The following is a 13,520-nucleotide window of genomic DNA, read 5'->3' on the forward strand; positions in this document are numbered from 1 at the left end:
AATAGATGTCAGTCTAACTACTGAAACATTTACAAAACGTAACGTTACGTTTAAATGTCTCACAATTTGGTAGTTCATATAGCTGTAGTCTATAGACCTTATATTTGTATTGAACTAATTTGGAATAATTTCGTTTTCTTATGAGTTACATCAGTGTCCGCAACGGAGGGAGCGTGGTTCGCCTGATGTCACTCGTCATTTTAAATCTACCTATCCAGTAAAAGTTTTCTGTCCCAGCTAAAATTCTGTGAAACACCAGCGATATCATTTGTTACATTTTACTCACTTTCCCTAAGCATTTTTAATAAATAGGCCTACACCAATCTAAACCTCAGTTTTCATCAGTGCCTGACAGTCACAGACGATAGACGATAGGTTTAGCTATTCGAGCTAACTTATAACATGTTTCAGGCAGTGTTATGGAGAGGGCTAGCTTGCTGTTTATCTTACCTGGTCGCAATTGACTGACGATAAATCAGATTTGTTTAAACTTTTATTGGTCAACGGGTGGATACAGCAAGATAAACGTGACATTTTTCGGTCAAAAACTTGACTGTCATACGGGCTTGGGCCCATTATTGTTACGAGTTATGACCGTCCGTTTGTCTGCAATCTGCATCGCTGCGAGTGAATGGATGACTGGTGGCGCAAGTCACCTCAGTAGGCCTGTCATATGACGTGCTTTGCTAACTGCACAAATAAGAAGTTAAAACAAACACCTCAATCACCTGAGATGTTGATATGATATGCACAATAATACTTAAATATGCGTACAGTACTCTTACTATCCATTTCAAGTTAAAAAGAGGAGTGAATATTTGTTCAATATCTTTTTTGATACAGTTCAATGGTCGTCTATGGAAAACATGAATGTAGAATTCCTAATGGATCTCATATCATTTTAAAGAGCCATTTCCAATCTTTAAATAGAAAGAAACTTACAATGGACACTTGTCTTTAGTTTTTATTATTCTTGGTTATTTGAAATGTTTCTCAAATTGCCCTTTTCTTTCGGAATTCCCAGGAATCTGGAGCATTGTTGTAAAATTCTGTTGGGTTAACCTTAACACTTGCCCAGGCATCACGCATGCACCTCCCTCTCCCTCTCTTGTGCACTCTCTCTCACACACACACACACACACACACACACACACACACACACACACACACACACACACACACACACACACACACACACACACGGATTAACATGATACAAATGATTTACACTTCAGATGCAAGCTGATAGACGTGTCCTTTGATCGTTTTGCATTAGATAGGCCTATTATGGTAATACATTAATTTAAATAGTCACCCAGGCTACAGGTTACATAGGCGATAGGCCTACTGACAGAATCATCAATGTTGTAGAGAGGATTGTGGATCCACACGTGTCTGCCATACAGTTTTTCTCTATCACCTGTGGCCCCATTTAACTAATTATATATTTTTTTCTTAATCCAGATGAGTGCACAAAAAGCAAGGCAAAAAAGTGCAGTATGGGAGTACTACACTCCATCAACAGCAGGGAAGGCATTGTGCAATACCTGCAAAGTTGCTGTCAGTATGGGAGGTTCACAGCCGAAAATTACCAATACCTCAAATCTTTGGTCCCATCTTAGGATTCATCACCTTGCCCTGTATGAATCTGCAAAGAAGCAAGAACCTGGACCTGCATCAACAGCTGGCAACCTGGCAACAGCTGTATGCCAGCCTGCAATTGAACACATGTTTCAGAACAAAAGAAAATGGACAAATTCAGATGACCGGTCAAAACATATGGACAAACTAATTACGGAAATGATGGTTACAGACAACCAGCCGTTCACAATGGTGTCTGATGTTGGCTTTCAGCGAGTCATGGCTGCAGCTGAACCGCGGTATGAACTGAGAAGCGAGAAATTTTACCGTACAGCCAAACTAGATGAAATCCATGGTAAGGTTGTGCTCAAGATCAAAGATCTTATTAAGCCAGAGAATGCTGGCTTTGCACTGTCCTTTACCACTGATTGTTGGTCTGGAGCAACAGAGTCCCTGATGAGCCTAACATGCCACTTTATTGACAAAGAGTGGCTACGAAAGCAAGTTGTATTAAATACAAAGGCAATGCAGGGATCCCACACAGGTGAATATATCCGGGAGACTTTCCTGGACATGCTCCAAGAGTGGGAAATCACCAAAGAACGTGTAGCTCTTGTTCTTCGGGATAATGGAGCAAACATCGTGAAGGGGCTGAGGCTGGCTGAACTTCCAGAAGTTGCACAGCCCACACTCTGCAACTGGTGGTCAATGAAGGCTTGGCATGTCAAAGGGTTGTGATAGACATAATTGCCATAGTGAAGAAATGTGTGAATCATTTCCAGCACTCCATCTTGGCCAAGCAGCGCTTGCGGAGCATTCAGAAGGACCTGGGCCTTCCTGAACACCAGGTGATACAGGCTGTTCCTACAAGATGGAATTCCACACTCCACATGCTTCAAAGGGCACTGGAGCAAAAGCGTGCTCTAACCATCTACTCTGGGGAGTATGGTGGGTTTTCATGCCTAAATGCTCAGCAGTGGGAGATTGTGTCCAATTTGGTTGAAACACTAACTCCAATTGAAGAGGTGACACTTGAGGTGAGCAGCAATGATTCCTCTGCATCTTGCATCATCCCCTGTGTCACTGTGCTCAAGATGATACTCCGAGATGATGGGCCCTCAACACAGGGAATCAGAACCCTTAGGGGAGTGATGAGGGAGGCTCTCAGCAAACGGTTTTCCAAATTGGAGGAGGCTAAATCTGTGGTTCTGGCATGTCTTTTGGATCCACGCTACAAAAGCCATGCATTCTCCTGCGATTCTACATTGACCAAGGCCAAAGAATGGCTCAAAGAGGAAGTGGAAGGTGAAGTAGAGCAGAATGCAGCAGAGATAGGTGGTGTAGAGCAGCAAGCTGAGGCAGGGGGGGGACACTGCACACGAACAAAGCCCAAAAAGACAACGGAGAGAAGAGACACCATCTCATAGCCGATTAGATGCCATGTTCAGTGTTCTGCTGGGACCCCACACAGGAGAGGTGTCAACGGAGCAAAACTTTGAAAAGGAATTGCATGACTACCTCACAGAACCACTGATAGACAGGCGCAAGGGGGATCCACTCCAATGGTGGAGCCAACATGAGACCCGTTTCAAGCTTCTTGCTCCAAAGGCAAGGAAGTTCCTGTGTGCCCCACCCTCTTCTGTGCCAAGTGAGCGTGTGTTCAGTGAGGTCTCTGCTATATATGAAAAAACCAGAAGCCGCCTCACTGGAGAAAATGCAGAAAAGCTCTGCTTCCTCCACCATAACCTACTCTTGCTAAATTGGGAATACTAGACTTGAGTAAACCAAAGTGTTTTTTTTGCCATTTTTTGGTTCATTAATCTACAGGGAGTGATTTTATTTATTCAATTAATTCATTAGTTTGTCATTTTCAGTTCATTAAACATCAGGGAGTGATATGATTTACTTTTTCTATTTTTCTATGATTTTACATTATATGCATATTTTTTTTTAAATGCTGCAGGCAGCTCCCTACACTTTGTGTTACAAAATAAGAACTATTAAATACTTTTGAATTACATTTCTGCTGCATATCGCCTTTTTTTTGACAACTGACATATTGTTTTTAAAAAAAAAAAAAATTTAATATCGGTTTTACATATCGGTTATCGGACTCCTTTTTTGGTAATAATTGATATCGGTATCGGCCCTGAAAAAAGCATATCGGTCGATCCCTACTCTCTTCTGCTCTCGACTCCTCTCTCCTCCTCCTCTGTTCTCCTCTCCTTCACTCTCCACTGCTTTCTTCCTCTCTTCTTCTCTCAACTCCTCTCTCCTCCTCCTCTGGACTCCACTGAAACTGCTGAAACAACCACACAGACAGACACACAGGCTAATTACTACACTTACAGTTGACATAATATGAGGCAAACAATAAGTACCGGTAGCATAATTAAAATCTGTCAAAAAAGAATTGTGTACTCACTGGTCACTCACAACAGAACGATCCGCCTGTTGTTGTGATTGGCTGCAAAGCGGTTAATCACTGCCTCGACATCAAGTGCTTTGGCCCTGCTTGAACTAATTGCCAGGACACCCAGATTGCTGGTACGAGCATCTCCGCTTTTGTTCCTCAGGTAGGTTTTCAAACGCCTTAAGCAGGAGAAGCTCCTCTCACATGAAGCCGATGTGACAGGCAGTGTCATAGAGATACAGACAAGCTTGAACAGGTCCACGAATGCATCCTTGTATGGCCTCAAAAGCACCAGCACATCATGGGTGGTGCTGACAACGTCCCCCCTTTGGTCTTTCCTCTCAATCAGTCTTTTTAACTGGTGAAGTTCTGCTGAGAGGTTTTCAATCAATGCGCCATAATGTTCAGCCATGGGCAAAAGAGTATCTTTGTCCAAGAATGTCTCGTGTTTTGGGTTAAGAGCTGCTGCTCCTTTTAGAACGTGACAGCTGTCAGAGGAAAACCGCCTGTCCAATTCACTGATTAATCGATTGATTACAGGGAAATAGCAGTGGTTCTGATAGTCTTCTGAGGTTTCCAGCGGCTCTTTTGATCCTGTTTGGCTGTTCACCACAAAGTCCTGCAGGTGGTGGGGCTGTTTTTTTCTCCTTACCTGTGGGCGCTGCAGGTCAATGCCAACTGTCTCACACATATCACTGGCACACTCCCAGATTTCAGTCCATGTTTCAGCATTGCGTTTGTCATTGAGGGTACTGCAAAGACCAGATCAATGGCAGATGCCAGCTCCAAATCTGTGGCCTGTAGATGATCAGATAAGTTCTTTGTGAGCTTGAATATGCTCTCCAGCATACAGATGTGCACAACAAATTGTGCATCAATCAGTCCAATCAGTGATCTTGCTTCAGTAGCTCTATGAGCATTCGTCTGGTTGCTCACATCCACAAGAGTTGCTAAGAGAGCTGGGAGAGTTCTTTTTATTGCCCACAGTGTAGAATATTGGCAGGCCCACCTGGTATCTGATAGTCTTTTCAATTCCACTGTGCGTTTGGTGGGCTCAAGTTCTTGTTGCTTCTCCATGAACACCTATTGAGTCACTGTCCCAGAAAAGAAGTTGTACAACATCTTGACCGTTGCAAAGCATTCTGCAACTGGTTTCACATTATGTACACAGTCAACTAAAACCAAGTTTAATCTGTGTGTATAGCAATGGATGTAAAGCGCATGTGGCACTTCTTGGCGAAACTTTTCCTGGACACCATTGTTGCACCCGGACATGACAGAGGCCCCATCATAGCACTGTGCAATGCATGCATGTTTGTCTATGCTACACTTAGCCAGTGTTTGTTTAACTGATTTGTGTAAAGACTCTGCATCCAGGCCCTCTGCAGAAATAAAGTCCAGAAACTATTCAAGAATCATATCATTGTTTAGATATCACAGAATGGCAGTGTAAATATCAGTACTCCAGTACTGATGACGTACTGCCGTTGTTTTATCATAACCTAACATCAAAAACGTTAAAAAACTGTTGTATTGTGTGACAGAGAGATAAGCCAATGAGAAAATGTCTTCTATCTGAGTTTGAATGGTACACGAGATGGGATTGGTTGAATATTATGTCAGTCTCGCATGACAGATCTTGGCACTCGTATTTTCAAAATGGCGTCTTTACCGAAGCGAGCGAGACCATCAAAATCATACACTTTGGATGAAGTTTTAGCTATTTTGGACGAGGACAACAACGAAGAAGAGCAAGACAGTGAACCAGAAGGGATGTCAAGTAGTGAAGAGAGTGAATTAGACCATCAGCTGCTAAATTCTCCGGACGTTTCCAGGTGAGTCCAAGGCTAAACCCCTCCCCGCTAGTTTACCCCTCCCGCTAGTTCACCCCTCCCGCTACCCCACAGTAAAGGTAACACTTTAGTATCCATAGTAAAAGAAACACTGTATATACATCTACATTTTGGGCTTTGAAGAGGCCTATGTGTCTTAGAAACTGAACAAAAAGTCTCTGGCAACTAAAATAGTTGTTGTTTTACAATTTACAACGTAACATATTAAGATTTGGATGCTTCGCGGGAAGCGATTGGCTGAGTGAAATACGATCCAAAGTTTGTTTACATTTCATGGCGTTCTCAAATGTAAGACACATTTTTGTTAGTAAATGGTTGATAAATGGATCTTTTTATATTGAATTCTTGGAAGTTACTTATTGTTTGGTTTTCTTTTGAATAAAGCATAACATATTATGTAGCCTATTATTATGACAGAAAATATTTTCACTCAAGTAAACAATTATAGCTAACGATATATTTATATAATTCTATGAGTTCACAAACACAAAAAAGTATTTATCAGAGCAACTAATTACTGGCAAATTGTTCTTGTTGGTGTTCATAATTATATAATTCTCTCTTTCTTTAGTAATGAAGATGATGTTTCTCAAGCTGATGAAAGTGATGACGTCTCCAGTGATGATGCTACAGAGCAGTGGAATCAGAGTAGGCCTAATCAGAGCCGTGGATGTGGTGGCCGTGGACGTGGTGGACGTGTACATGGTGGCCGTGGTGGACGTGTACATGGTGGCCGTGGTGGACGTGTACATGGTGGCCGTGGACGTGGTGGACGTGGACGTGGTGGCTGTGGAGGCCGTGGACGTAGTGGTCCTGGAGGCTGTGGACGTGGGCTGCATCAACAACAAGCTGACCAGCCATCAAAGAGTTACAATGACCCTGATACAGGAAATAATATGCCACCATTCACCCCCAGTCGTCCTCCAGGAGTACACATTGGACACCTTTTACTGAGGAACAGCATGACCACGGCACTCAAGTTTTTTCAGCTGTTTTTCTCACTCGAGATGATCACAAAAATATGTTATCATACCAATAGTTATGCTCATGCGCATATTACGGCAGGAAGTCACCATTCTTATGCAAGTTCTGATGGGAGCTGGCTTGAAACAACCCCTGAGGAAATGAAAAGACTGATGGCAATGCTAATTTATTTTGGACTTGTAAGAGTAGGTTCCCATGTTGACAAGTACTGGAGCACCAAGACCCTTTATCATGGACTTTGGGCAAGGTCCATAATGCCAAGGATAAGATGTTATCCTTGAACGTCAAACGCATGTCTGCGTGCCGTCTGCGTGCAAACTGCCAATCAAATCGCACTACACATCCTAACCCTTGTTACCATAGATACTAAAAAGATACAGACGCTTCTGTAATACGGACCACTACAGCAACCTTATAAACAATTGTTGTCGGACGATTACCTATGATTGTTATGTCTCGGTGGTTTCTTTATTCGGATTATAGTTTGTAATGCTTATATGTTTCGAGGGCAGGGGGGGCAAATGGGGGGGCAAAGCCTTTGACTGGAGGGTCTTAAGACCCCAGCGCTGCCATTGTGGACACCTACTGTCATCTCCCTCTCTCTTAAAAACGCCCCATCTTCTAATCAAGACTCTGAGTTAAAAGCCTTCCTTGGTTCCTCTTGGGTATATATATTTTTGTAAAAGAAAGTATAGGAAGCAGTTTGTCTAACATAACCTGAAGCTTTGTCAGAGAAAATGACCCTGGTGATGCTACTGAGGTTGAAACATATTACAGAAAGCCTACGTCAGAAATGTAAGGTGTGGGGGTTTGCCAGTGAGGGGAGTTCCAAATCAAAACCCAATCATATTGCATTTTCAGCATTGACGGAGCCAGATATTTAGAAGCCTTACCCTTGAAGTTGGAACTAGCAGCCTTTTTTTTATTATTCTTTAACATTTCTTTACTCCTGTTTCTTATACAATATCTGTTTTCTTATTATTCCCTTTTCCTTTTAGAACACTTGTCTGCACCTGATATACTCTCCCTCTGCTGGCAGGGATTCAACAGCAGGTTTCCCTGTTTCAAACTCTCAGATATTAAAATAATAGTTGTGCCTTTGCTTTCAGTTTGATTTTTAACCCTCCTGTTGTGTTCGAGTCAAATCTCACCGATTTACTACTTTCAATCATAACTTTTTTGTTTTACATTTGATTGCACTAAAGCTTTATGATATCCTTCACAGTAGACATTTGAACATACAAAATTGCTGATCACCACTTTCATTGAATTTTGGATGATTTAGTCGACTTTGTAACACCCATGGTGTTCCCGGTTCCCTATAAAGAAAAGGAATTAGTAACCATCTGGATCAGATAAAACACACACACACACACACACACACACTAGAAGTGTGTCAAGGGTGGGGGAAGTAGGACCCAAGTGCAGCAACAAAGGAAGGCAGGTACACGTACAAACAACAAGGCGAGCTTTACTCCAAAAAGCTGTTTCACAAAAATTCGGGCGGATGGCCCTGGGGGCAAAGCCGAGGAAGAGAAGGGTGTCTCGGGCAGACGGCCCGGGGGCAAGGCAGAAGACGAGGTAGAACATGGACAGGGCCTGTGGCAGAAGAACCGAGGGGGACATGGGCGTAGACCACAGCGAGGGAACTCCGGGGGCCGGAGACAGGTGCGTAGACAGGGGCGTAGACGACAGCGAGGGAACTCCGGGGGCCGGAGACAGGGGCGTAGACCACGGCGAGGGAACTCCGGAGGCCGGAGACATGGGCGTAGATCACGGCGAGGGAACTCCGGAGGCCGGAGACATGGGCGGAGGCAGGGGCGTAGACCTTGGAGAGGGAACTCTGGAGGACGACCTGGTGGACAGTGGAATAGCTCCGGAGGACAACCTGGAGGAAGGTAGAATAGCTCCTGAGGGTGGCGAGACAGTTCCGGAGGACGGCCTGGAAGGTGGCGAGACAGCTCCGGGGGATGGCCTGGAAGGCGGCGAGACAGCTCCGGGGGACGGCCTGGAAGGCGGCGAGACAGCTCTGGGGGATGGGCTGTAGGACAGACTTGAGGACGACGAGACGCCTCTGGACGACGGGCTGTAGGACGGGCTCGAGGACGGCGAGACGCCTCTGGACGACGGGCTGTAGGACGTTGAGACGCCTCTGGACGAGGGACTGTAAGACGGGCTGGAGGACGGCGGTCTGGAGGCAGATGAAGGCCGCAATGGGAACCCTCTGGAGGAAGGCAGGAGGCCGGCGGGTCTGCTCTGGAGTAAAGGCCAAGCCTGAAAAAGCCAAAAAGGGGTCCACAAGAGGGGCTAAGTTGGGAACGGGCAGAAGGCTAGTATGCATGGAGCTAGCAGGCTGGGAATCAGGTTTTTCATCTATTTTTTTTATCTTCTCACAGACCCCCTATATATAATTACATTTTGGCCCTGCTATCATTTTACTCCATGAGTACAATGATTTGGTGACCGGTTAAGCTATTATCTGTCAGAGAGGTTCTAGACCAAATTTGAGCCAGATGAAGGAGGGATTGAAGTGGAACCCGAAATTGAGGAAGATGTCTCAGAGATGGAAGACAATATCGATCCTGATTTTGATCCAGACTCTTTTGAGACTGACCAGTCAACTGATGGCGAGGAAGAGATCCCTGAGGCGGAGGCAACTGAAGAACAGGCCTCTGAGGTGATATTTCAGTCCGAGGATGACAACTTGCTCTGGAATTCATCCTCCCAGGACAGAGGAGGAAGAGCGAGGGTGGTAAATGTTGTTAGGATTACGCCAGGTCCAACACGATATGCAACATCACGTGTGTTTGGGGACACGTGGAGAGATTTGGACCATGTAGACCTCCAAGCCTACATATGGCTGTTGATTTTGGCAGGAGTTTATCGGTTGAACAATGAGGCTACACAAAGTCTGTGGGATGCAGAGTACGGGAGGTCTGTATTTCGGTCAACTATGTCCTTACAGCAGTTTCATGTCCTTACAGCAGTTTCATGTCCTTACAGCAGTTTCATGTCCTTATAGCAGTTTCATGTCCTCTCGAGAGTTATCCGATTTGATGATAGAGAATCACTACCTGTCCGCTGGAGAAATGACAAACTGGCTGCCATCAGGAACATTTGTACAATCCAGGCCCTGAGGTGACAGTGGACGAGCGCCTGGTTCGTTTCAGAGGTCGCTGTCCTTTCAAGCAGTACATCCCGAGTAAACAAGGTAAGTGCGTCACCGCGAACCCAAACTGAAACTGAAACAGTCCCCGCCCATGTTTCTTGCAGGCTGGATCGGTCTCTCGAACTTTGATGTTCCCCTGATCCCAGTTCCTGTTATAATGGTTCCACTCACACATACAGACTCCTCTCTGGGCTAGGATTGTCTTTTGTTAATAAACTTTGTGGAAGCAATTCTTCTAACTTAATTACAATATCTCTTCAACCAACTCCCACTAATGGGCCTAGTGCATCTGGTACCTTTATCCCTCTCCTTACTCCATTGAGTTTTAAAAAGCGCAAGGGTCTTGGTATAATCCATCTGAACATTAGAAGATTACTTAAGAACTTTGACTATCTAACTATTCTAGTTAAACAGACTAACTCTGATATACTTGTGTTGGGTGAAACCTGGCTTGGGAAGAATATAGATAACTCAGATGTGGCTCTCTTTAATTATAACTTTTATAGAATAGATCTGTTAGGGAGGGGCGGTGGAGTTGGAATATATCGTCGCTGTCCGATGAAAACCTCGTATGTCCATTTTTGCCGATTTTGAGATTTTACGATGGATACAATGTCCAGGTTCATTTCCGTATACAGTATGCGTCATGTACCTAAGTGACCAATGAAAAGTTGTGAAATCATGTCATCTGATTTTCAAGTATATCCATTTGGTGTCAAAGCTGTCAATCACGCCGCGTATCTCCCGCTCTGTGGAGCCATCTCAGCTGTCTCGTGTCATCTCATTAGCGTCTCTGGAAGCGCATCATCGGGTAGCTGAATAACACTTTGAAGGTAAGGTATTTCGGTTTTTTGTCAACTGTACTCAAGTTTAATCTAGTTGCAATATATTCACAACTGTTATTTACCGGTAGGCCTAAATTATCTAGATTAAGTAATTGTCATCTAATATTTTTATTGTGAACCTGGCTGACGAACGTAAGATAATAACTAAGCTCTCCACAGGCTAGCCTAGTGCAAACAAACTCGGTGACATTGATACGATTCAAACAATCATGTTTTTTTCTGAGTCAAAATGATCCAATTGTAGCCTATAATATAACTGTCGTGATTGTCTCTAGAAAATGCCTCACTACCGTCTAGAATGGTAATTGTCATCCAATATTTTTTATTGTGAACCTGGCTGATGACGAACGTAAATGTAGTAGGCTAGGCTAAACTCTCCAGAGGCTAGCCTACTTCTCCACAGATTAGCTTGCTTGCTGCTTGCTAGTTGGTAAATAAACTCAGTGACTTTGATACGATTCAAACAAATATGTTTTTTTCCAGAGTTTTAGTGATGAAATTATAGACTGTAATGTTACTATCGTGATTGTCACTAGAACATGCCTCACTCGTACCGCTTGGTAGAGGCTGAGCATTTCCAACACTATACCCAACTTGCTACGATTTCATTTGCGGAGATGTTAACGCACGGATTTCCGAAGTGAAGCTATGTTGACAGGGCATAGCGCTATATTTTTTCTGATATGGTTTTCTCCCTTCCTTCAGGATGTCTTTCTCTGTTAAGGAGCTGTGTGAAATGGTCAATGTCAGCTATGATAGGGAACTTGAGGCGAACGTGAGGGTCAGCAATGAGGAGGAAGGTCTGTAGGAAACTAGAATTGAGTCAGCCAGACAGGAAAGTCTACACTGTAGGCTATTCATTACTCTAAATGGTTTCCCTCTCTGTCATTCTTAGATTCAGTTGAAAGTGACGGTGGAGATACAGCTGCCAATGAGGGTAAGTACTTTAGGCTTACATTATTTTTTCTCCCAGTAGCAGCTACCTACTATTCTGCAACCCAAAGCCTATTGATGTGTTGCACATTAAGATGAAAGCCTGCCACACTTGTTGTTCTGATTCCCTTGATCAAGGAAGGAATCCAAATACTAACTCATCAAGTTGTATGTAGCTAAATTAAAAATGATTACTCATAGAGAATTCAAAATGAATAGTTACTGTACGTTTGCTGGTCAAAGCTAATGATGCAAGCTCAGTTCTGAATTATTCAAGCATTGTAGTGTGCTGAATGTATTTTATTGTTGTTAGATTCTCTGGAAAGTGATAATGACAATCTCACTGAAAGTGACAGTGAGGGTAAGTATCTTATTATTCTCATTCTCAGATTAGGCTAAACTACAGCCTCCACCTCACATTGGTTTGACAGACTAAAGCCCATTACTAATTACAAATCTAGTGTATTTAATCAATTATGAGTCAAAATGAATGCAATCTTATATCAGAATGATGTCATAAGTGCATTTGTTGTACTAAATGTGTTCCTCTATATTGCTCTAAGACTCACTTGAACACGATCCTGAAAATGACCCTGATTACACACCTGTCAATGAAGGTGAGTAACTTATTGTCAATTTGTTTTTTTACATTTCTGTAAGCTACTAATGGGCTCAGCCACATGCACACACGCACACACACACACACACACACACACACACACACACACACACACACACACACACACACACACACACACACACACACACACACACACACACACACACCACAGCAAATGCCAAACTTTAATGCATGCCTACACACTGACACACATACTTCCACATGCTAAGAAACCATGTAAGAGAAATGTGAATTTGTGAAACATGTTTTCTTTTGTTTTTCTTTTAATCATATGAAGATGCTGTTGCTGTTGACCGGGGAAGGTCAAGGAACGAGGCAACCCAGACGCTTGGAAGGGTAACATCCAGAAAAGGAGAAGAATGAGGGGCCAATCATATCTTGGACGGAAAAAAAATGAATTCATCAACAAAGAAGAACGAAAAATGGAGGGGCGGTGCCTGGCTGAGTCCTGCCAGAAATCCAGCAAACTACACTGCACCGAAATCGATGAAGGGAAGAGGGAAGAAATATTCAAGTATTTTTGGGGGAAATTGGACTGGAAAGAAAGGAAAATCTACGTGAAGTCACTGGCGGAGGTTAGTGATGTCAAGCGGCGCCGGACAGAAGCGGTTCAGTCTCGGAGGTCAGCATCTCTCTGTTGTTTTTTATGTGTTGATGGTAGAAGGCTCAGAGTTTGTCAGCGGATGTTCCTGTCAACCCTTGGCATCAAGCAGTGGAGTTTTCTAAAATGGGTTGGAAGAAGAGAGGAAAGTCCTGCGAAGACGGCAAGAGTGAGGGTGAGGACAGAGGAGCGGGACTTCTTAAAGTCCTTTCTTCTTGATCTGCCGAAAGTACCATCGCACTACTGTAGGTCCTCCTCTTCCAAGATGTACCTGGAGCCGTTATTCAGGTCAATTAATCATCTCCACTCACAATATAAGCAAACATGTGCAGCCAACGGCATCCAGCCTCTGTCAAGACAAGTGTTCAGTAACACCTTTAAAGAATTAAATCTGTCATTGTTCCATCCAAAGAAAGATCAATGTGACACTTGCTGTGCCTTCAAAGCCGGTAACATCGAGGCTGCTGTGTGGGAGGAACACTGCGTTAAGAAGGACGAGGC

The 13,520-nt window shown here is 43.7% G+C and overlaps 1 protein-coding gene and 1 long non-coding RNA gene across 3 annotated transcripts; both read left to right on the forward strand.

The window, feature by feature from the left end:
• Positions 1–43: 43 nt before the first annotated feature.
• Positions 44–3,008, forward strand: LOC134877257 (zinc finger BED domain-containing protein 4-like). The gene is given in 2 exon segments (XM_063902689.1): positions 44–2,251; positions 2,254–3,008. Coding segments are annotated over 2 exon segments (1,542 nt in total). The 5' UTR covers positions 44–1,464.
• A 7,557-nt stretch (positions 3,009–10,565) lies between these two features.
• LOC134877097 (uncharacterized) lies at positions 10,566–12,372 on the forward strand. Of its 2 annotated transcripts, none has more exons than XR_010167526.1 (4): positions 10,566–10,833; positions 11,551–11,645; positions 11,741–11,782; positions 12,092–12,372. It is a non-coding gene; the product is annotated as an uncharacterized LOC134877097 (long non-coding RNA). The 2 variants fall into 2 exon arrangements; XR_010167527.1 differs by having other exon boundaries at positions 12,342–12,353.
• Positions 12,373–13,520: the final 1,148 nt, after the last annotated feature.

Source organism: Eleginops maclovinus, chromosome 15, assembly GCF_036324505.1.
Source record: "Eleginops maclovinus isolate JMC-PN-2008 ecotype Puerto Natales chromosome 15, JC_Emac_rtc_rv5, whole genome shotgun sequence".
Taxonomy (NCBI): Eukaryota; Metazoa; Chordata; class Actinopteri; order Perciformes; family Eleginopidae; genus Eleginops; species Eleginops maclovinus.